Raw genomic sequence first — 24,852 nt, 5'->3', positions numbered from 1 at the left:
CCTCGGCTCAGGTCATGATCTCATGGTTCGTGCGTTCAAGCCCTATGTCGAGCTCTGTGCTGACAGCTCAGAGCCTGGAGTCTTCTTTGGATTCTGTGTCTCCCTCTCTCTCTGCCCGTGCACCACTCGCACTCTGTCTGTCTCTCTCAAAAGTAAATAAACATTTTTTTTTAATTTTTAAAAACAACAAAATAAAATAGAGTATTTTAAAAGTGGGACCCCTGGGGAGTTCAGGCCCTGCATTCAGTCGGTTAAATGTCCAATTCTTGATTTTGGCTCAGGTCATGATCTCACAGTTTGAGGGATGAAGCCCCACATTGGGCTCTGCCCTGTCAACACAGAGCCTGCTTGGGATTCTCTCTCCCACTCTCTCTCTGCCCCTCCCCATCTTGTGTGCATGCTCTCTCTCTCTCTCAAAATAAATAAATAAGCTTAAAAATAAATTTAAAAAATAAAAATAAAATAGTTTAAAAGAGCTCCATAATATTAATTTTATTATTTTCTCCCAACCCAGTTGAGGACCAATAGTCATGAATACTCTCCAGAAAGCACATAAAAAGGCAATCAATTGTGAATCTGTATGTATATGGACCTGGGAGGTTCATTATAGTTATTAATTGCATAGGTATTTATTGAGCATTTGCTATAATCCAGCCTCCTGTGTAAGGCACTGAGAATAAAGAGATAAACACCAAGACACAGCTTTCAAGGAATTCATTGTCTGCTAGGAAAAGATAGACAGTAAATCAATAATTTAAACAAATTAAAACAAGGGTTATAGTATAGCATAAGGAGTTATGGGAATACAGAGGAGGTATTTCTAACTCAGATATGGGAAGCTAAGGAATAGGAAATAGAGGCAAGGGAGACTGGTGCAGTACGATGGACAGGAAAGCCCTCATCAGCAGGTAACTTACCGGTGTAACTGCCTTCACTTGGCCAGTGGTGACAGGAGTGGCCACACTGCTGTCTGTAATCACAAACTGACCTGGGGGAAGCGTCATCATTTGAATCTCTGATGCTGAAAAACAGGAAATATCCATATTTCAGTGGTCTCAGATTTTAATACAAGCTGTAGAAACAAATACCTAACCAGTGGCCACATTCCCCATTGAGACATTTTCATGTATTTGCTTGCTGTGAGAATTTTATAATGATATGATTTCTTGATATTCTGATAAGAATGATCATAGGAGGTTAGCAAAGAATTATCAAATATCAGAAACAATCAATGCATCACCCCCAAATGAGCCTTTGAATATCCATAAAACAAAATATTCAATGATTTTTTAAAACCTTGAAATAAGTTGCAAAGGTTTACCTCTTAGCTCCATATTTTTATCTTTTATATTCGGATTTGAATCACTGGCAAATGTATCCACTATTGCCTAGTAATCACAATGTAATCTAACTAGAATTCTATTTCACCGCAGTGTTATTAAAGCAAATTAAAAACAAAGTTCACCTAGCATCCAGTTGATGGTCTTTATATAATATTTTCCTTTAAAAGGACCCAAAGCTTCTGGCTTCTGGCTAATTCCCGAGCTGGTGCAGGAAACCTTCTAAGATGAGCCCAGAACATGAGATCATACCAGCATGCGAGATGTTATAAAAGACTACGAAGGGGGCACCTGAGTGGCTCAGTCAGTTAAGCAACTGACTTCAGCTCAGGTCATGATCTCACAGACCATGAGTCTGAGGCCCTGCATTGGGCTCTGCCCTGACAGTTTGGAGCTCAGGGCCTGGGGCCTGCTTCAGATTCTGTGTCTCCCTCTCTCTCTGCCCCTCCCCCACTCATGCACGTGTGCTCTCTCTCTCTCTCTCACTCAAAAATAAATAAAAAATAAAAAATGTTTTAAAAAGACTACGGAGTCATATAGAAAAGACACAGAGGCCAATTTGAAGATGCTCCCATTGGCCAAGGATGGCATAATCTTAGCATCAATAAGGGTAACAATGGTTTGAAACATATCCAATGTGTTGAAATTCATGAGAACACAATGATACTAAGATACACACACATACCCCTCATTAGTCACCTTGGATAATACTAGGAAATAACTTATTATTTTGAAAATTGGTAAATGAAGGAGATGAACTGGATATTTAAGTGTAAAACTGTACTTTCCTGTGCAAACTGTACCTCAGAATCATCTGTTAAGACAAAAACTTTTTCTTTACAGAAGTTTCCTAGCTGATAAGTGAGTGAAGAATGATAGAATCAGAATATGACAACTTTATGATTCCTAATGAAATAGTGGAACCAAGGAAAAAGACAGACAACCAAACATTATGTGCCTCCTGATGAAAGTACACACCACCAGCCATAAATATCTTATGGCAAAAAACTGAACCTGAATTTGATTGAGCCTCCAGTCAACAGGAAATAAAAGGGACAGAAGAAAGCATCTTAAATGATAATTTAGGAATGCCAACAGCAAAATCCAGAATGTGAGAAATTCTACCAAACAAATGACCCAGTTTCTTCAACACAGAAGTTGCAACTTAAAAAAGAGAGAACACAAACATTAAAAAAAAAACAAAACAAAAAACAAAAAACAAAACTCAAGGGCTGGCTGGCTCAGTCAGTGGAACAGGTGACTCTTGATCTAGGGGTTGTAGGTTTGAGCCCCACATTGGGTATAAAGAATACTTAAAAATTAAAATCTTAAAAAAGACTCAAAAGAAATAACAAATTGCAATGCTTGAGACTTATTTGGTACCCAATTTGAACAAACAAATTATTAAAAGAAAAATTACGAGACAGTAACAGAAACATGAACACTGGGTATTTGATGGTTATTAAAGAATTGCTGTCATTTATTTCTAGCTTTGAGAACAGTACTGGAGTTGTGTTTTAGAAAATATTTATGGGGGCGCCTGGGTGGCTCAGTCGGTTGAGCGTCCTACTTCAGCTCAGGTCACGATCTCGTGGTTCACGAGTTTGAGCCCCGCGTCGGGCTCTGGGCTGACAGCTCAGAGCCTGGAGCCTGCTTCGGATTCTGTGTCTCCATCTATCTCTGCCCCTCCCCTGCTCATGCTCTCTCTCTCTCTCTCTCTCTCTGTCAAAAATAAATAAAACATTAAAAAAAAATTTTTTTTTAAAAGAAAATATTTATGGATGAAATAATATGGATTATTATATAGTTGGAGGTCTAGGAAAGAATGATGGGGGGTACAGAGGAGACAAGATTGACTCTGAGTTGATAACTGAAGTTGGATAATGGCTACAAAAGCATTCATTATGCTATTTTATTTTTGCATATTTTAAATGTTTTCCCTAATTAAAAAAAAAAAAAAACTTCAATTCCAAGGGCATCTGGCTGGCTTAGTCAATAGAATGTGTGACTCTTAATCTCAGGGTCATGAGTTCAAGCCCCACAATGGGTATGGAACCTACTTAAAAAATTTTTTTTAATTAAAAAAAATTTGTTTTTAATTAAAAAAAAAAAAACCTTAAATTCCACAATCTTTTCTTCAGGTTGGAATACTAGCTCATACTATTATTACCATGGCAATCTTCATGATTCCACATTTCTTTAACAGGAATTGAACTTAGTGTAAATATCAGTGTACTCACCAGCATTCTGGTATTTCATGAGTAGGAATCGTTCCCTGACTAGAAACAAGACTAAACCCTCATTGGACCACCAATATTTAAGAGAGTAGATTGTAAATACAACTAAAAGGTAGAGTTTGAGCCTGATTCCATACCAAATGTATATAACATGGCCAAAGATCAATGACAATGGAGACGGACTCAAAGAAGGAAATCAATAGTAGAAGAATGATCAGCACCGGTCTCCCTTTCTTCTCCACTTCTGCTGCTCATAGTCCGTGCTCCTGAGGTCGAACTGTTCCTCTATTCCAGATCTGTGACCATAAAGATCTCACACTTTCCAGCTCATATCCAAGACTACCGTCCCCACCAAATCTGTTACCTTGAGCAGTCAGTCTTTTACTGCTTCTGTAACACTAATTGCAGAGCTCTGAAAGCAACTACTCATATCTCTTTCTCTCTACTAGATAATGATTTCTTTGAGCCAAAGACCATCTTATAAGGAGAGGCCACCCACAGTGGGGTGGTTTGGAGTATAAACTCTGAAGCCAGACTGCCTGGGTTCCAATCCTCTAAATACTTGAGAAACTAGGTACTATGTTCCTTGGGCAAATCACTCTGTGTCTGAATTTCCCTATTTGTAAAGCACAAATAACAACTGTACTTATAGGGGTTCCTAAGTGGCTCAGTTGTAAGTGCCCAACTCTCGATTTCAGCTCAGGTCATGATCTCACGGATCATATGTTGGAGCCCTTCATCAGGCTCTGTGCTGACAGTGCAGAGCCTGCTTGGGATTCTTTCTCTCCCTCTCTCTCTCTCTCTCTCTGCCCCTCCCCTGCTAGCTCTCTCTCTCTCAAAATAAATAAATAAATTGTGGAAAAATAATTATACTTACAGGTTGTTGTGAATCCTGAATGCAATATACATATGGTTTAGAATCATTCCAGGCACACAGTGAGAACTTAATAGAAATTGACTGACATTATTATTGTGTGGTGTTACTGATACGAATGTCAATATAAATTTTTTGTATACCCAGGATCTAGCACATCCTTTGATATGAAGGCAATCAACATATCCTACAACCACCTATTCTGCTCTTTAGTCTACCTGCCTCCACTTACTTCCTCTGGCAGTGTTCCTCATGTCTCTGAAATGGGTGGCTCTCTGAGATCAGAATGCTGCTTTGAACTTGGTCATGAAACTCATTCAAGTACATGCACTACAGACTGCAGAAAATGGCTAGTGATAATTTAATCCAGAACATCTATTTCTAAAGCTAATGAAACTATGACCCATGGCTATAGATTTCCCCACCCATGAGCTACTCAGCATTATCCCCATTTCTTACAGTAGCCACGGAAAGAATTCCAAGCGTTGGGTAGGTAGGTGTGTTGTACAGAGGAGCCCTGCTGCTGCTGCTGCTGGAGAGCCTGGCCGGGTGTGGAGGAACTGCCTTGTATATGGGAGGGACTGAGCCCTTGCTGGGACTGCTGGGAGGCAGGGCTCAAGGGCTGCCCAGATACCTAGAGAGAAAGACAAAGCAGGAGTAGAAAACAATGAACTTCCAGTATAGTTAAGACTCACAAATAACGGAAGAAAATAAATCTGGCTAACATGAATTATAACACTGAAAGTATCACTGCTAAAATAATACTATTTTCAATAAGATCAGGATTAATGAAAAGCAATCATAACGATGCAGTCCTAATTAGCTTGCAAGGAATTATCTACAAGAATATCCCCAAAATTAATTTCACCAAGCTTACCAGAACGATAAGTGAATGAAAGTATAATTATCTCCATTACATAAGATGTAAAAAATCGAGAAGCTAAAGGACTTGCCTGTATCACAAAGCGAATCTGTAGTAGAACCCAGAAATTATCATTTCCAGTGAGAACACTGGGAAATCCCACCCAGTTAGTGGAGATGAACACAGGTACACAGGCAGACATCCAGTGGAGAGGCTTACTCCTGTCCACAGGATAAAGTCCAAGCTCCATCGTTTGTGTTTAAGCCAGCTCCAAACTGCCTTTCTGTTTTCTCAAGCATCATTTCCTGTTACTAACCTAAACAGTTTTCCTTAAATGCTCCAGTTGCCCACTCTGTGTCTTTACTCACAATGAGAGCACATTCAGATCTCAATGCCTTCCCCAACTACCATGTCAAAATCCTACCCCTCCTTCAAGACCTAATTCAAACACCACTTGCACATAAATACACTTGATTCCCTGCTAAACATAATCTTTCCCTCTTCTGAACCTTTATAATGTATCCATATATCCACATCGTCCTTAGACCCTGGCAAGACCCATCCTTAGACCACAGACCTGGAATATGTATCCCCTTATAGGTGACATGTTGGGAACCAGAGTCCCCCATTCCCTGTGGAAACAACCCTGTACCCACTTCCAGGGCTGCACAAGTGTCTTCCCTGGGTCTGTCATCCTGCAAGGGTCCTATCTTTTGGATACAGGCTCTGTTAATGGTATTTGGGCACGTGGAACCAAGGGGGTGGCCACTGGATCCCCATTTGCAAGAATGTGGAAGAAGCTGAGACGTGTGGGTCAGAGTATCTATGTGGGTACACAGAAGGCCCTGTGAGGTGCAGGCTGGAGGCTGCATGAGAAGAAAGGGAGAGCTGTCTTGGGGAAGGCTGTCCCTGTGCCACCATATTCTTGAAAAGGAACTCACAGGAGTCCCTCCAGCCTCTTTGAGAAACTTAGTGGTGTGATGCTAGGGGTGGGGGGGAGGGAGGTTGGGCCCTTTGTGGACAGAGGCAGCCTATCTGGGACTGGGAGAAGTAAGTAACAGAAACCTCGCGGTGGCTGGACCTCACACTAGAGGGAGGGGAAAGGCCGTCAGATGGCAAGAGGCACAGCCTCCCACCGCCAACGGCCCTCAGTAAACAGGAAGGCAGAGAAAGTAGGTGTTTATCCTATGGATTTCTGCAGCAATTCAAAGGGCACTGAGCCAGCAAAGGAGGGAAGAAATCCTTTCTCTCACTTCTTCCCACCCCAGCCAGGCAACTGCCAGTGCCACCCACGCATTTGGCAGAAATGCAAGCAATTTAGAATTGGCTCTATCCATGTGATTTAGGATCAATTATTACTTTACACATACTTTTCAATTTTGTTATTATGAAAGTATATGTATATATCAAGTTGGAAAACAGAACATTTTTTAAGTTTTTATTTAAATTCCAGTTAGTTAACATAGCATGTAATCTTACTTTCAGATGGACAATACAGTGATTCAACACATCCATACAACACCTGGTACTCATCACAAGTGCCCTCCTTAGTCCCCATCCCTTATTTCACCCATCTCCTCACCCACCTTCCCTCTGTCACCATCACATTGTTCTCTATAATTAAGACTCTGTTTCTTGGTTTGCCTCTGTCTCTTTTTTTTCCCCTTTGCTTGTTTTGTTTCTTCAGTTCTACATATGAGTGAAATCATAAGCTATCTGTCTTTCTCCAACTGACTTATTTCACTCAGCATAATACTCTATAGCTCCATCCATGTCGTTACAAAGAATGTATTTTATTTAATGGTCTGTCAGCGTGATTTAAAACTTTTAATTACCTAGGCACATGGCATGCGGAACCAGTGGATATCAGAGGTGGGACTACATGTATCCTTTCTGGTTCAGATACCTTCACTTCATATCCTGTTTCTTTCTTTTTTTCTCTTAAGTTTATCTTTGCTTATTTTGAGAGAGAAATAGACAGGAAGCAGGGAAGGAGCAGAGGCAGAAGGAGACAGAATTCCAAGTAGGCTCTGTACTGTCAGCACAGAGCCCAATGTGGGGCTTGAACTCATGAACCGTGAGATCATGACCTGAGCCAAAATCAAGAGTCAGATGCTTAACCTACTGAGCCACTCAGGTGCCCCACCTCCAGTTTTATTTTTTAATTTTATTTATTTTATTTATTTTTTTAATGTTTATTTTTGAGAGAGAGAGACAGAGACAGAGACAGAGCATGAGCAGTGGAGGAGCAGAGAGAGAGGGACACATAGAATCTGAAGCAGGCTCCAGGCTCTGAGCTGTCAGCACAGAGGCCGACGTGGGGCTCAAACTCACAAACCACAAGATCATGACGTGAGCCGAAGTCAGACCCTTAACCAACTGAGCCACCCAGGTGTCCCCCCCACCTCCAGTTTTAATATTGGCATTGTGGACACACTTGCTTTCAGTGATTAGCTTCCCCTGACCAAAAGGAGCCCTGTGATTTTACATCCTAGAGACTTTGCTTCCTATTCTAAAGGACTGTCTGATAGTATCCAATTGCTAAGGTGTTTCTTGAATTTTGGTGAGGAAGGTGACTTTGTGGAGTCTTATTGTGTCTGAATGACAGAGTCTGTTATTGAAAAAGCAGAGCTACATCCATTCAAAAAATATTTATTAACACCTTACCCTTCGCATGAAACTTTCCTAGGCTGTGTTACCCCCCGGGTGAACAGTCGGAGAGCGTACCTGGGATGACGATGAAGCAGGGGCAGTGGGCTCTGTGACTTGGATGTGCTGCACCTGGATGGCATGCTGGGCATAGGTCTGAGGATCGTGGAGCTGGCCGACGTCCACGGTGGACTGCTGAGACTGGTGAGGGGACGTGGCCTGGAGGGAGAACCAGATGCATATTGATGGAGAGTAAGGGAGATCCTTCCAGAGAAGATACTCAGCTAGGACAATATCCCAGCAGAAGAGCAGATGGAACTCGACAGCCTAAGCCTCACTCCCAGAGAGCCCATACCTGAGCCAAGCTGGTAAATGTTAGAAAAGAAGACAGTTGGGTTTTTTAAAAATGTTTATTTATTTATTTTTGAGACACAGAGGTGAGTGGGGGAGGGGCAGAGAGAGAGAGAGAGAGAGAGAGAAGGAGTAAGAGAGAATCTCAAGCAGGCTCCACACTGTCAGCACAGAGCCTGATGCGGGGCTCAAACTCACAAACCGTGAGATCATGACTTGAGCCAAAATCAAGAGTCAGACCCTCAACTGACTGAGCTACCTAAGTGGTCCAGAAAAGAAAACAGTTTTAAAAATTATGCTTATGTGGGGTGCCTGGGTAGCTCAGTCGGTTGAGAGTCCAACTCTTGATTTCAGCTCAGGTCATGATCCCAGGGTCATGGATCAGGCCCCACATTGGACTCTGTGCTGAGCGTGGAGCCTGCCTGTGACTCTCCGTCCCTCCTCTGCTCACGTACATGCACTCTCTAAATAAATAAATTAATAAATATTATGCTTATAAAACATAAGCCACTAACACTAACTCTAGAAAAGAAGGAGATAGAAGGAATACAGCTCCTTATAAAAAGCTGGAATGAGAAGCTCTCAGGAATCAAGTCTTTTTCCATTAAGCTTCAATTAAATTTAATGACCTACCCTTGATCAGTTAAAAGAGATCAAACAAGAGAGTTTGCTTTTAGCTTTTGTCACTATTGACCCACTATAATAGTGTTTCCTAACCTTTTATGTATCCCAGACATCTCTGAAAACCTGGCAAAAGTACAGTCCCCTTTTCTAGAATAATGTACATATACATCATACTCTACAGGCAACTTCAGGGATTCAAAGGTTCCTCCAAAGGCTGAAGTTAAGAACCTTCCCAAAGGGAAAAAAAGGTAAAGAACAGTCAATGACAGTAGCAACTCCCCATTTCCCTCTCTGGTATTAATTCTAAACTTTCAGAGACCAAATGATTTCAAAGCGACAAGTTTGTTCATTTGTGCCTTGAGTACACTTCCTCAGCATAATTAAGTAAAACAATAGTTTAGGGAGGATTCCTTCTTCTAGCTCCCTAATTAGTGAGAATGAGCTACTAATCGTCTGATAGAAGGAACACAGTTATACCTCTGTAGTAATAAGATATTGACTGACACTCAAAACTCACAATCACTCTGCACAACCTCCCACTCATGTTAATTGTTCGATGCCCACATAGGGACTTATCAAGCTGGTTCCTCACCACATAGTCAACTTTGGTGCTCAAGGGTCCGGAAGAGGCTCCGAAAGAGTTCATATGGTACTGTCCTGCAATGGCATGGGATCACAGCGTACACTCGAGCCTAAAATCTCTACACTGCTATTGAGAGGAATCTCTTACACTGCTGAGTCCAGAGCCCTCTATAGCTGGCGGGGGGGCACGGGGAGGGGTTTACAAATGCCTTAGACTCAGAACTTAGGTGCACAAGCACATTCCGTCGGGTCCAGCCCCAGCTCTGAGAGTCGGGTGCTTGTGATGGCCCGCCTGCCATATTGGCTAGTGGCAACATGGCAGGCACGAAGGTAAAGAGAAGTAGGTGTGATACAGTACCGGAGCCACTTGCACCACCTGCAGCTGTATATGCTGCGGTTGCTGAAGACCAGATGTAGACTGTGACACAGGAATATACTGAATTCTCTGGTAGTCCCCTTGCGGCGTCCGGTAATCTGTTGTTAATGTCTGGGACAGCTCTGTCATGGCTTGGGTCAGGAGGTCTGTTGTCTAGAAAAGTCACCAAAAAACACATTAGCTGGTAACACTCCTGCTTGTACAAACTAGCCCTGAGCTCAGATAGGAAAAAATCCAAAGGTGAGAAGATGCTGGAAGATTACCTATATATCTGTATCTATCTCTCTGTGTCAGGCCCAATGGAGTTACCCTCTCGCCACAGAGGAGCAGCACTAAATATTTCTTGCTACCCCTTGTACAGAGAGCTTTGGAAAGCATCGACTAGGAGACCAACCAACCATAAGCATAATGCCCTGTGCAGAAAATTGAAGGAAAATGGGCTACATTTGCAGCCAATTAAATAGCAAGATAGACACAAGCTGTGGAAATGGAAGCTGTGATAGGCACTGAAGGAGGTGAGGTGCCCTCCTCAGTCACACACTTACCACCACGGTCTCTCCAGTGGCACTGTCTGTGGTTAACACAGCTGGGGTAGCACTGATCACGGCTGTTGTCAGTGGTGTATGTAAGGTGTTAGGGAGCTGGGCATACTCTGGATGCTTCTTTCGAATGTGTTGTACCATCTTGGTCTGAAAAATTACGGCAAAACCAAGAATAATTACTAGAATTTGTTGTTTTCCACCCTTCTCAAACGTAAACCCTCCAAAGATTCCTAACGTCTTTAATGCCTTAAAAAAACAACAACAACAACAAAAGTACAGTGATGCTGACGCCACGCCTGTTCCTCCCAAAGCAGCACAACAGTATGAAAGAGAAAAAGAAAGAGGCTGAAAAGAAATTGAAGATTCATGTGACCCCCCACAATGTCAAGCAAGGTCAGAATACCTCATAGCATCCCCTAATCCACCAATACGTACAGCAATCAATCACAACCTCCCCCCAACCAAGAATGACCCCTTTTCAAGATCTATCACATAAGTTCCTATGTAGTGTTTCTGTAAGCCTGAGCTCATAAACTATGATCATAGAATATTCAAATATCAGACCCTCCGCAGACCAAGGGAAGAGGAAACCAATCGAGTGCTCGGCCTATATATGAGATGCATTAACTGGGGAAATTCCACTATTCTGTTCTCATTTTGGACTTGCGGTCCCTATTCTCAGGAAGCAGCTCCTTAGCCATCTGACCTAGGAAAACAACTCCGTTAGTGCCCCATCAATTCAGAGCAAGTGAATCGCCACCTTCTCTTAAGAGATTCCTTGAATAATGACCTTGATTCAGATGCAGTCAAAGCCTTTCCCCATACCTTGCTGCTGTACTGTTTGGAGCAGTGAGGGCAGCAGACGGGAGGGGTGGCGATCGTGCCAGTGAGTTGGGTGTGGGTGCTCAGCATGGGGTCTGGTTCTCCAGGGCCAGCTGGACGGAGTTTGCGAATGCTTGGTGGGAGCTCAGCCCCTGGATGGTTCTTCAGAATATGGGCTTTTCGCTTGCTGGCACTTTTATAAACCTGCAAATTCAAATGCTCCACCATGAAAGCAGTACGCGGTTCCACTTTCTTACTTAAAGCAAACTAACGGTTCCACTGTTAGGTATGAGAAATGAGAAAAAGCATTCATGTAGCCCAAAATAAAATATACTAGCAGATATATTAAAGGATAATAAGGATATAACCTAAATAAATAAAATAAGAACATAATATAGATATGCTAAGTATCTTCTTGGAATTTATATATCTAAGATAGTAATAATAAAAATATGCTTTACCCTAAAGTTTAAGAGGTGGTTACATAATCACAGAAAAAGGATTGTTTCAAAGGCCCATTCATCCCATTTTGCCTTTCTGCAAAAGCTCCCATATGTTTACTAGTACTAGATGCCAAAGAATCCTCCAAAATGGCAAGTCTAATAGCGACTAGTACCTGAAATGATGAATCTACACTTTAGAAAGCTTCCCAGTTTTAAGCTGACACAACTACATTGTTGTATAAGGGAACAATATTGCAATGGAACAATACGTGTATATTCTGTCTTTCTGTAACTGCACAAAAGTAAGAATGAAATAGTACAAAGAGTCTTCCATTGCAAAACTTCTCTACATGCTACTCAATCTTCTAGAAATCCAAAACCTGTATATTTTACAAGGAGGATGATGAACATCTTCACTTTGGAGCTTAGGAATTTGAAATGAATTCATACACTAAGCTCCTGGTAAGCCTCTACCTTTACAACAAAAATCACAGAATGAAGGAAAAGTGTTAAACACAAAGTTAACTAATGCTTCAGAAAAAAAAAAATTGGCTTAAAATGAGGCTGCGCTTCTAGCCCTTTCTCATCTGAATGGAAAACTACCGAGAGACAGGGAACCATCTGTTAAGAGTAACTGCAAGATCCGAGTATGTATTTATACATGCAGACACATGGTCTCTGCACAGGGCTCCCAGAGAGACACATTGCCTTTTACCTTATCACAATACTGACAAAAGTAATCGCGGTTGGGTTTTATGATGGGCAGAGTTAACTCTGGCACCTCTTCTATCTTCATGTCTGGGTGCCTCTTTGATAAGTGATTTACCTAAAGAGGGGAAGAAGCAAATGAGAAAAAGAGAGCCCATTACAGACAGACACCAACCAAACGCCCCTGGTCTAGACTGCTGGAAGTTGGCATTCTCTGAAGCAGTGCCCCAAAACAATAGGGCATGTGGCCAGAACCAGCACTGCCAGGCCCATCTGACACCAAGCCTTAACAGTCACCGTTGACGGGAGCTAACAGTAATTCAGCAAATTACTGAAGGGGAACTGGGTCACTGCAGATTCCATTAACACTCTGACTGGAAGACCCACTGATGGAAAATTGAAAATTACACTGGCACGAATTTCGTTGTTGAATTCTCCTGATGCAAACCTGTCTTTCATTGTTTAGTGCCCTAGCCTTACTGAGGACACTGAATGAGATGCAAACTCAGGTTCTAAGTTGTAAATAATGCCCTATGCCTTTAGCTGCCAGCAGAAATATATTCTGCCAAAACCGTAATGAGGTCCAAATGAATTGAGGGCAGTGAACTGGCTACCCTAATGTGTCTGCTAACCTGGGTTCACATACCCAGCTTTGAGGGGCAGTTTCCTTTTAGTATCGTATCACATCTGGAAAAGGGAGCAGTTGGAGACGAGGAAAGACCTCACCAGAAAATATGTTCAGGAATACAAAAGAGAAGAGGGAAATAAAGTATAAGAGCAGAGATTGAGAAGGGTGAAGGCAAAGAAAACTAGTAATGAAAAGCGACAGAAAAAGACCTCTCCCAAGAGGTCACCAGAAATGAGCTGCGGCAAAGGAGGGCAGGGGGGGCCTGGAAAGGAGAGAACCCCGTTGGACATTACGCACTTCCAGCTTCTCCCCTAACCACGGACAGAACCTACTGACCAATCTCGTACAGGATACTGCACAGAAGCCAGCCCCATAAACAGAAATAGGTGGGTCTGGAAGCCGTTTGGCACTGACCAGCATGCCCCGTCTCCGGAAGCCCATCATACACAGGCGGCACTTGAACGTGAAGCTGTCGTAGTCCGTGGACGTGATACGAGGCTTGAATGTCTTGGAGCGGCTGATGCGGTCGGCTTTCTTGGCCTCTCTCTCAGGATTATGCATCCTCTGCATATGTTCCCGTAGTTTGTCTTTTCGCTATTTAGAGGGAAGTTTTGAAAAGGCAGGGGAGTGGGGAGCAGGGGTAGAAAAGCTTTCAATGAAAGGATTAAAAAAAGCAATACAAGTTCCTAGTAAGCACAACCTGTCATGATGCACCTGAGTTGCTAGGGTGCTGGAGGGTACAAGGACATGAAAAATGACCGGGGATTACTCTGTCCACTAGCAAGTAAGTGTGTCCCACTGAACCTTGGTCTCTGAGAAGAAGGACTTCACGTGTATGTGGAAGAGATCAAAGGATAATGGAGTAGGTTTGGTATTACGAACCACAAGGTAAATTGATAATGGATGATAAGTAATACTAGATCTACAAAGCCACATGAATGCTCAATTCCCACACATTTTAGCAAATGTTATGATATTCTTCTAAATCCCACATAAATTTAAGAATTTCTCATTTTGTGGATTTAGAGGTTCAAGTAAACAATTCCATGACCCACTGTGGATGGAGCATAACGGTCTAGGTCACAGATCTTAGTTTGATGACCTCATCTAGTGATACATGTTGATATGAGTCCGTAGAGAGAAAATCAGGCAGAGCCCATCCCGAGTAAAAACGAATTCAAACAAATGCCACCTCCCTTATCCAGCGTGGCTCTCTTCTCTCACACATATGATTAAACTGTTACTGGTCTTACAAAGTTTTTTTTTTTTTTTTTTTAATGTTTATTTATTTTTGAGAGACAGACAGAGACAGAGTGCAAGCAGGGGCAGGGCAGAGAGGGAGACACAGAATCTGTGTCTCCCTCCAGGCTCCGAGCTGTCAGCACAGAGCCCGACATGGAGCTCAAACCCACGAACCACAAGATCATGACCTGAGTCAAGGCTGGACATCCAACCGACTGAGCCACCCAGGTGCCCTGGTCTTATAAAGATTTTGATCCTGCTCACCATAACAGTCCTCCCCACGTTTCCGTATAGGGACTTTTATTTAACCACTGCATTTTTCAGTGCATTTAACAAGTATTTCTTGAGTGCCCACCACGTATCAGGAACCACGCCGAATGCAGATCTCCAAAGCTCGGCACCCCTCACCTACCTCTCCCTTCTACACCACACCCAGCTGCTCTTTCCTCCTACTGTCACCCACCTAATTCCTGGAAAGCCCAGGAGAGAATTTGAGAGTCTCCTTATTTGCAGTAAAGTCTGGATTACAAACCCTGCCTTAAATAACAGTATTTATCTTTAGTCTCTTTAGATACAGTGATCAAAGTCACCGCCTCAGACTTCTGTTACGTTTCTATATTCACCAATTTCCCCCACCTATTCCCTTTAAACAAGCCAATTTATTTTTACTGAATCACTGCCTAAATCCAAAAGCCTACTACTACTACTTCTCTGTGCTCTGCATGCAGAGACAGACATGTTTGCTGAAGGACAAATCTCAGCAAGGCTTTTCCGTCCTAACAGCCCTAACACCAATCCATTACGCCCCTACTCTCTCCTCCTGCCTAAATCTTGCTGCCGGATCACCAACTTTCCCAAACACCTAACCTCCCAAGCTACAAATCCCAAGCCCTCGTTGTCTAACCATCAGCCTTTCATCCAGACACAAAGTCCTACCAATTCTCCCTCAGACGTTTGTTTTGAATAGGGGCCCTCTTCTCCGTGCCCACTGCCTGTGCCTTAGTTCAGCCCAGCTTTAAAATGCCTCTGGGGCGTCTTTATCCCTCTCTCCCTCCCTCCTCCTCCTGTCCCTTTCTCTAGCAGGCTAACTCTTCCCCACCCTTTCATGAATTCAAGGGTCACCTTATTTATGAAGTCTCTCCTACACCCGGAGTCAGAGTTCATCCTCATGGCATTTTATTCTTTTCTTTATTACAGTAGCAGTAATAATGTTTTTAAGTGCTATTTATTTAAGTAATCTCTATATCTGACACGGGGCTCGAATCAAGACTCTGAGATCAAGAGTCACACGCTCCTCAGACTAAGCCATCCAGGTGTCCCTCTAATCTTCTCTTTAAACTGAGAGTTCCTGAGGCGTCTGGGTGGCTCAGTCAGTTAAGTGTCCGACTTTAAGCTCAGGACATGATCTCATGGTTCATGGGTTCAAGCCCCTGCATCAAGCCCTCTGCTGTCAGCGCAGACAGCGCAGGGGGATCCTCTGTCCCCCTCTCTCTGCCCCTCCCCCACCTGCACCTTCTCAAAATCAAATAACCATTAAAAAAAATTTTATAAGAAAAGAAAAAAACCGGGGCGCCTGGGTGGCTCAGTTGGTTAAGCGACCGACTTCAGCTCAGGTCATGATCTCGCAGCTTGTGAGTTCAAGCCCCACATTGGGCTCTGTGCTGACAGCTCAGAGCCTGGAGCCTGCTTCAGATTCTGTGTCTCCCCCTCTCTCTGCCCCTCCCCTGCTCATGCTCTGTATCTCTCTCTCTCAATAATAAATAAACATTAAAAAAAAAATTAAAAAAAAAAAAGAAAGAAAGGAAAAAAAAACCCTGAGAGCTCCTAAAAGCCAGAAGGTCCTGCCTTGTCTTTACACATGCTGCCCTCATGGAGTGTGTAGTAGGACAATTACAACTCAGTATAAGTGCTATGACAAGGTTATAAGTAAAGGGTCCTAGGGGAACACACAGGAGAAGCAGAAGCACTTCAGCCAGTGGAGGGGAGGGCAGCAAGAAACGCCTCTACGAAGTGCCATCAGCTGGGTGGAATGATGAGAGAGTTGGAAAGTATATTTCAAGCAGGGGTGGGGTGTAAAGGAAAGCAGATGCAAAGCCCCCAGGAGAGGCAGCATGCCACACTTAAGCAAAGCACACAGTTCAGTAGAACAGAGTACAAAGTGGAAGGGGGAAATGCAGAGGTAACTGGGAGCCAGATTCTGTTTTTAACCAGAGGGTAGGGGTGCTTGGGTGGCTCAGTCAGTTAAGTGGACAACTTTTTGATTTTGGCTCAGGTCATGATCTCACAGTTCATGGAATCGATCCCTGCAACAGGCTCTGCTTGGGATTCTCTCTCCTCCTCTCTGTCTGCCCCCCACCCTGCTGCTTGCACACGAGCACACACACACACACACACACTCTCTCTCTCTCTCTGTCTCTCTCTCTCCCTCAAAATAAATAAACATGTAAATAAACCACTAGAGTTTATTATTTTTTTATTGTAATTCATTGGCGGGGGAGGGGCAGAGAGAGTGGGAGACAGAGGATCTGAAGCAGGCTCCGTGCTGACAGCAGAGAACCCAAAGCAGGGCTGGAACTCACAAACTGTGAGACCATCACCTGAGCTGAAGCCGGACATTCAACCAACTAAGCCACCCAGGCGCCCAAAAAAACACTAGAGTTTAGATGACACACAAGGTTACATTAGTTTCAAGTGTACAATTTAGTGATTTGACAACTCTGTATATTCTGTTATGGGAGCCAAAACTTGTGATGACTTTTTTAAATTAAGTAAACTTTATACCCAACATGGGGCTTGAACACATAACCCTGAGATCAAGAGTTGCATACCCCACTGACTGAACCATCCAGGTGCCTTGTGGTGACTTTTAAGTGATAAGCACTTAGGAATCTATCTAGGTGGCTATTAAAATTAAAGGGTTTTGGGGCACCCAGGTGGCTCAGTTGGTTAAGTGTCAAACTCTTGATTTTGGCTCAGGTCATGATCTCATGGTTTGTGGAATCAAGCCCCGTGTCAGGCTCTGTGCTGACAGCATGGAGCCTGCTTGGGATTCTCTCTCTCTCTCACTCTCTCTCTGCTCCTTGCCCACTCGGGCATACTCTCAATTTCTCTCTCCCAAAATAAATAAATAAACTTTAAGAACATTAATTAAAATTAAAGGGTTTTTCTGAAGGGACATGGCATCAGATTTGTGCTCTAGAAAAATAACTCACTATAGTCTGAAAAATGGGTTGTAGGTACATTGTGCTTTTATAATGTGTCAATCTGACTGAAGGGAACTAACTACATTTACACGGATCCCCTTCCCCGTGTGGTTCCCAGTTAGTCTTAGCTAAGAAAGAGGCTCGCGCCAGACTGCAAGGTGGAAATGAAGCAGCGGCCATGAGACTGTGGGTCAGATGCAGGACAGCCTCACTCACCCTTGTTGTCTCCCACTAGGCCACCAGCCCTCTTCCTGGGAGCAGGTGCTGCTGGCCAGTCCGCGTTCACTAACACAGGCAGCACCAGCCTCCCACAGACAGCACCAGCTCTCTTTCCTGAGCCTGGTGCAGGTGCCTGGGTTCCCAGACTCCCAGGTAAATTCCCATTATCTACCCAGACCAGGGCTTCAGAAGGGTGCCTTAGTGACTCTTCTCTGATCCTCCAACTTTTCCTGCCAGACTCTTACTTCTCTTCTTCTATAATGAAGTTCTTATTTCCATAAGAAAATCCTTTACCGCACAACTCTAGTGGGTTTGCTTCTCTGATTGAACCCTGTGTAACACACTGGGTGAAGATAAAGGAGAACATGAAAGCAGCAAGGTGTTTTACCTGCATGGTGTGAAAATAACATCTGGCACAAAAGAGATTATGAAAAAATATGGAATGGATAGGATGGATGGATGGCCAACCAGTTAACATCATAAGACAGGGATCCTTCCTTTTACATATACTGTTGGTGTTGTTTTTTGATTCAGAAACAACAACAAAAAATACTAGGCCCATTTACACCTTTCACATTAGTTCTAAACCATGCTACTGTATACTGAAAGCTATCAGGATTATATTCCACAATATATCAACTTAAACTCTGAAAATTACTCCCTATTTCTCTGTAATGTCTACACATTCTATGTAATACAACTTTTCAAATTAGTTTTTCCTTCCTGCATCCACTTCTGAATCTTTTCATTTCTATGACAGCATGACATACAACCACATTACTGGAGTTTCTCTATTGAATGCAAACCATCTGATTTCCCAATGAAGAACACTTTATTATTTCCACATTTACTTGTTTAATTCTTATCTGATTCTCCTGTAGGTTTTTCCTTTGCTTCTTCTAAATTCCGGGCAGGTAACTTATACTTATTATGTCTCATTTTATTTTTTAAAAAATTTTTAATGTTTATTTATTTGAGAGCAAGTGAGCAAATGGGGGAGGGGCAGAGGGAAAGGGAGAGGGAGAAAGAGAATCCCAAGCAAGCTTGCTTAGTGCAAAGCCCAATGCAGGGCTCGATCCCACAACCCTGGGATCATGACCTGAGCCAAAATCAAGAGTCGGACACTCAACCAACTAAGCCACCCAGGCACCCCGATTATGTCTTATTTTAATCCTTGGAGTCATTACTATTCCCCTAAAGTTGTCTAAGCCATTCAGTGTTCTACAGATTTCCCACCTCCCTTAGATGAGAGTCCTACGACTTTCAGGGCTCAATTACCAGGCCCTAATACTTCATAAGTGCTCAATAAAAATCTCTTGATTTGGTAAGTAAATGTATTGTTCTCTTAGGAATTCCTCAATAGCAACTTAGTTCTGTTCATTATGCATTTAGATCTTTTAAGGAGATGTGGTATTACTCTATTCAGCAATTTGAATTAATTATTTGGAGAAATTAAGGTGAGTTTTTTTTCCTTAATTTTATAATAATAACTAAGTCAAACATGAGACATAAAATGCATTTCAAGTTCAGTTCTTTGTAAGTAGGTGATTAACTGATGAAATGAACAGGCCTTAGCTTGACATAATTTCAGCAGCATGAGAACTACCTTAGGCTGTTCCCTGCTTACATACCTTGAATTGCTTTCCACATGTGGAACACAGGAAATCTTTGCGGTCCGAATGTCGGAGCATGTGGAGACGCAGTTTGTCAGGACGACAGAAGGCCTTGTCGCACTCTGTACACTGGTAGATCTTTTCCGAGTGGAAGCTTCGCACGTGTTTTTTCACCTGGCAGTTAGAAGACACGAAAAAGTCAGAGGACTCAAGCACCAAATGAAATGGCAAAAGGTGGCTTATCAACACTAGAGGGAGCCAAACGCATTACCATGGATTTTCATCAACCTGGCGGTGTAATCCAATCAGATGTGATTGATAATTGGCCTCAATCACACATAGTATCCCTGTCACAAAGAAACAGAACAAGTAGCCAGAAAGCCTTACAAATCTTAACCTGAATTTGAAGAAGAGGAAGAAAGAGTACTTGCTTAGTCAAAGCCCCAATCACATAAGACCCATTTTTCCTTCTCTCTCTTTAAGATTAAAAGCAGAGTTCCTTTGGATTTAAATGAATCTTGCTAAAAATTATCTGCAGAAAGATAAAGAAATAATTCTTTCTCACTTTTTCCTGCCTCCAACATGTACAGAAGCAATTTAGCCCCTTTTAGTAATTGGTCCTTTTACATCTTTCTATTAAATCATGTTCTGAAGAACAAAGACATGAATTGGATGACATAAAATATATTATGCATTTATGAGAAAAATACAATCACCAGCATCATTTCTCCTTGAGACTTATTCCTTACACTTTTAGATAACTTAAATAAAGGAATATGACCTTTGAACTCTCTTAGCCATAAATATCCAATGAAGGAGAGTTGTGAATGAGAGCTAAGTAGTCATATCAAGGTATTTCTGTAAGACATTTTGCTTCATTGTTTTTGAGTCTCTTTTGCCATTAGATTCTGCCTTAAGCCACTTGCTAATTGCTTGTGTGAAGTGATAAAATTACCAAGAGTCCCAACACTAATAAAACTATGATCTTTTATTTGGGTAATTTTTTTTAAAAGAGAATATTTTTCATTAGATATTTATATTTAATTACTCATTGACTAGCATAGAACTAGCATATCATCACTTGAAGTCCAAATGAAATCATGAATATTCTGGAATTTATCCTCACCTATTTTGCTCCAGACTATAGTCCAAGGAAGGAGGTCAGTGCTTGACACAAAAGTATATTATATACCAACTTTCTCTTTGTTTCCTTCCAAAATGCATGACCTTAGTAAAGCAAGACAGGATACCACAGTAGTAGAGAGAAAATGTTTCCAGGCCAGGAAATGGGAGTATGTCTTCCACAGGCTCTCTATATTTTATGAGTAGAGGGTACTGGCAAAGATTAAGAAAGACTTTGTAAAAATTATAATCAGATCTGGGTATTTGTTACTTGTAATAAAACTTAAATGTTTAAATGCCAATGTCTGATTTGGACAATTGAGGGTCATAATAATCTTTTGTTTATCAAAAGCAGCTTGATTGAAGAAATACCGTTCTCAACCGTAAAGTTCAAAGAAGGGATGAAAATGCAGGCGACAGGCAGTCTCAATTTCCCAAACATCGAAGTGTCTCTTACCAAAGAAGAAAGTGTACAGGAATCTCAGGAGTAGACACTCACCTGGATAAAATCTGGGAATCGTTTCTTACAGGTTGGGCAGGTGAAGCAGCCATCATTGATATGAATGGCCACATGATCCTTCAACAAATCAAGGCGGTCAAAGGATTCTGGGCAAAAAATGCAAGAATAAGTCTTCTGATCTGAATGGAGCTTCATGTGGCTCTCCAAGGACGCACTGCTGATGAAGCCCTTGTTACAGAGATCACAGGTCAGCGGGCAGTTCCCCTCCCGCCCATGGAAGCGCAAATGTTGGTCCAGTTTGTCCTTTTCACGGAAGGCCTTCCCACATTGCAAACACTTAAAAGGCCGGAAGGACTTCCGGATAAACAGATGCTGAAGAGCTGCATTCTGAAAGACACACACAAATACGATTATTTAGTGAGGAAATCAAGTGCAGAAGCAGCTCACACCTTTATAGACAAGTAGGATGATCTCTGCAGTCAGACTTTCCATAGAAATTCAACTCTGGGACACACAGGGGCGCCTGGGTGGCTCAGTCAGTTAAGCGTCAGACTCTTGATTTCAGCTCAGGTCATGATCTCAGGGCTCATGGGATCGAGATCTCAGGGTTCAGGGTTCATCAGGCTCTATGGTAACAGCATGGAGCCTGCTGAGGATTCTCTCTCTCCCTCTTTCTCTGCTTCTCCGTCTCTCTTTCTCTCTCTCTCTCTCTCTCTCAAAAATTAAAAAAAAATTTTTTTTAAAGAAAGAAGATTTTTCTGGTGAAGACATTAAAAATGAAGCCAGCCCCAAATGCTGAAAAGACAAATTTCTTTTATGTCTCACAATATTTATGGATGTTGGGGGGAGGGGGTGAAAGAATTTAAGTAAGATCCAAAAAAGAATTCCCAATCAAGGATTTGTATAAAAAAATAAATCCCCGAATGGAGTAGAATAATAGAAGATTTATTAGAAATGATGTGGATAAGTCACACACGCATTAATGAGGTTGGAGCAAGTCAGCCAAATGTTACTTGCTGAAGCTCTTGAGAAAAATAATTAGAAGCTTGATTAAAATGTTTAGGAGGAAATAAAAGATATAAAAAGGACTGAAGGGCAGTACTTGCCAGGGGCAGGGGAAGGAGGCAATGGATACAGGGTTTCTTTGAGGGTGAGGGAAATATTCTGGAATTATCATGGTGATGGTTGTACAACTTTGGGAATATTCTACAAGCCACTATAAAAGGGTGAATTTTATGGTATGTGAATTATATTTCAATTTAAGAAAAGAAACTTGAGAGAGAAATGAAGGATACAGATTTATATGAACATGTTTATTCATGACATAAGATACATGAACACCCATCATAAATGGAATATGTGTATTTGACCACTTCCTACTTAGAAATTGCAGAAGACAAGTTCTCAGTGTAGCTAGTTAGTTCCACTGGTTAGAAGGCCATGCTAAGAAAGTTAAGCTTATCACTTTGTTCTCTGTCTAGACCAGCCAATTTTTTTTTTCAGTCACAGACCGCACTTCTAATGTTGATTAGCTATCTTGTAAATTCATGCAATTGTTACAGGGAATCCTAGTGGCAGAATATGGATGGATATTCAATGCAAATTCATCACTACGGCGGCTGGAAAAACAGCTCATGCTCTACTGAGAGCAGATCAACAGAATCATCTTTCACACAGAGAATTCTGAATCAGTATTTTAGTTATACTATAATGAAGACTCATTCATTAGTTCCTCAAAATGCCAGAGAGAATGCTCTAGAGAGCTAGGAGAAGGAAAAATAATCCTTCAAAAAAATATATCTGTGAGTGGGTATGCTTATGAAACTATGAGGGAATAGTAATTGAAGGGTTAAAGGAGACGTTAACGCATTATTTGTGCGATGAAAAAAGTACAAGGAACCATGCTCAAACCCTTACTTTCAAATTACTTACAAGAAGCAATGTCTAAACTGAATTTAAAGTGAAATAATCATTCGGGGAAAAGCAAAATAATTATGTTTTAGTTAGTGGAAATTCTGAACACAGTTACTATGTGACAGAAAACTTCCTCTTCAGGGGTCTCTCACAGGGCTGGGAGAGACATTTTACCTACTCATTTATCTCAAGTAGGTATTTAGAAATTCTGTTGTCTTCCCAAGTTGACTGAGGTTGCTTCCAGACTGCATCATATTTTATTCTCCTTTGTATCCAAATCCCTTGACATATAGCTTAGCTCATAGGAAGTGTTCAATAAAAGTTTCAGAATTAATGAAATGTATTCCATATGAAAATCAAGATGAATTTTTTCAAGGTCTCTTTTATAGTATCTGCAGAGATCTTAAACAGTAGCCCTTTTTCACATCAGCCACAGAGCTTTCTTGCACTGTTATACAGTTCAGCAGTTACCTAATCTTTTTACTCTGCCTGAACAAATACTTATTTTACATAAAAGCTTACACTATTCTGGCTACTTCTAAAACTTAATGGAAATATTGCAAATAAACAAATACTATCCTGAGGTTCAGACATTCAAGATTTAGAGTGCTTTTGGCAGGTAAGAATCAGTTCCTTTATCCAAGTTCGATAAGGTTTCCAAGGGCAGACACAATGTACCACTGATCTTGGTCCCACTAGGGATTCCATTCCTTTTTGGGGGCCAAATCCAGAACTCGATTTTGTTTTGGACTATTATGCTAATAAGTCTTCTGCCATTCCTGATTAGCAAGAGTGTCCTCAGACACTTGACCACTGACCAGCCACCGGGCTCCTCATTCTTAGTTCTGTCCACAAACCTTGTTCTTGTCATCTTTCTAATCCCCATGAAGCCCTGAAGACCGTATTTCTCTGATCTAATGATCCTCATGTAATCCACACAGCACAGGGCAGTGAAAGTGCTGAAAACTGTCCCTACCCCAACCCACTTCCAGGCCACTGGCATCCTCTGTAGTTCAGAGCCGTGCTGGCACATATTTCTAGAGGAAACCATGAAAAGTGGCAGAAGCAGCACAGATGGATCCATTATGGATCTTCAGATCCCTGAGTTGCCATCAGCCAACCATGCCATACTATTTGGTATATAAGATCCTCAAGGGTACCACAATGTTATGGTTGCTAAAACCTGTGATAAGGGATTCAACCCACAATTAAATGAGTTCTTAGGTGCACCTGAGTGGCTGAGTTGGTTGAACGTCCAACTCTTGATTTCAGTTCAGGTCATGATCCCAGGGTTCTGGGATCGAGCCCCACATCCAGCTCTACACTGAGCATGGAGCCTGCTTAAGATTCTCCCTCTCTCCCTCGCTCTCCCTCTGCTTTTCCCCTGCTCACGAGTGCTCTCTCTCTGTCTCTCTCTGTCTCTCAAATTAAAAAATAAAATAAGATCATTTAAAAATTAAAGGGCACCTGAGTGTCCCAGTCGTTTAAGCATCCAACTCTTGATTTTGGCTCAGGTCCTGATCTCATGGTTCTTGAGTTCGAGCTCTGTGCTGGGTCACACTGAGAGTGCAGAACCTGCTTGGGATTCTCTCTCCCTCTCCTTCTGCCACTCCCCTGCACTCACTCACTCACTCTCAAAAATAAGTAAATAAACATTTTTTTTTAATTTTTAATTAAAAAAATTTTTAATGAATTCTGAGACAACATTCTTTATAGACAAATACCTATAATGATTCTCAAGTTTGATATTAATAGCTAAAGGAAACTTAATTTAATTGATCAATTTGCATATTGTTTTGATCTTGACACTAAAAAGAAATAAATCCTGTTGACTTTTTTTTAAGTTTTATTTTTATTTTTGAGACAGAGAGACAGAGTGGGAGTGGGAGCAGGGCAGAGAGAGAGGGGGACACGGAATCTGAACCGGGCTCCAGGCTCCGAGCTGTCAGCACAGAGCCCAATGTGGGGCTCAAAGTCACAAACTGTGAGATCATGACCTGAGCCGAAGTCAGACGCTCAACCAACTGAGCCACCCAGGTGC

The 24,852-nt window shown here is 41.9% G+C and overlaps 1 protein-coding gene across 3 annotated transcripts in view; it reads right to left on the bottom strand.

Annotated features, from left to right (window-relative positions):
- Positions 1-24,852, bottom strand: part of PRDM10 (PR/SET domain 10) — a 100,858-nt gene that overhangs the window by 4,695 nt on the left and 71,311 nt on the right. For all 3 annotated transcript variants that reach the window (XM_053203862.1, XM_015067259.3, XM_053203861.1), the window contains 10 exons: positions 20,937-21,284; positions 19,334-19,489; positions 13,453-13,632; positions 12,418-12,528; positions 11,263-11,463; positions 10,441-10,584; positions 9,878-10,048; positions 8,041-8,181; positions 4,911-5,085; positions 918-1,021 (listed from right to left, as the gene is read on the bottom strand). In XM_053203862.1, coding sequence (XP_053059837.1) covers positions 918-1,021; positions 4,911-5,085; positions 8,041-8,181; positions 9,878-10,048; positions 10,441-10,584; positions 11,263-11,463; positions 12,418-12,528; positions 13,453-13,632; positions 19,334-19,489; positions 20,937-21,284 — 1,731 coding nt within the window. The remainder of the gene's footprint in view (positions 1-917; positions 1,022-4,910; positions 5,086-8,040; positions 8,182-9,877; positions 10,049-10,440; positions 10,585-11,262; positions 11,464-12,417; positions 12,529-13,452; positions 13,633-19,333; positions 19,490-20,936; positions 21,285-24,852) is intronic.

This window comes from Acinonyx jubatus, chromosome D1 (assembly GCF_027475565.1).
Source record: "Acinonyx jubatus isolate Ajub_Pintada_27869175 chromosome D1, VMU_Ajub_asm_v1.0, whole genome shotgun sequence".
In the NCBI taxonomy this organism is placed as follows: Eukaryota; Metazoa; Chordata; class Mammalia; order Carnivora; family Felidae; genus Acinonyx; species Acinonyx jubatus.
Note: the sequence above shows the minus strand (reverse complement) of the source record. Positions and strands in the feature narration are given on the sequence as shown.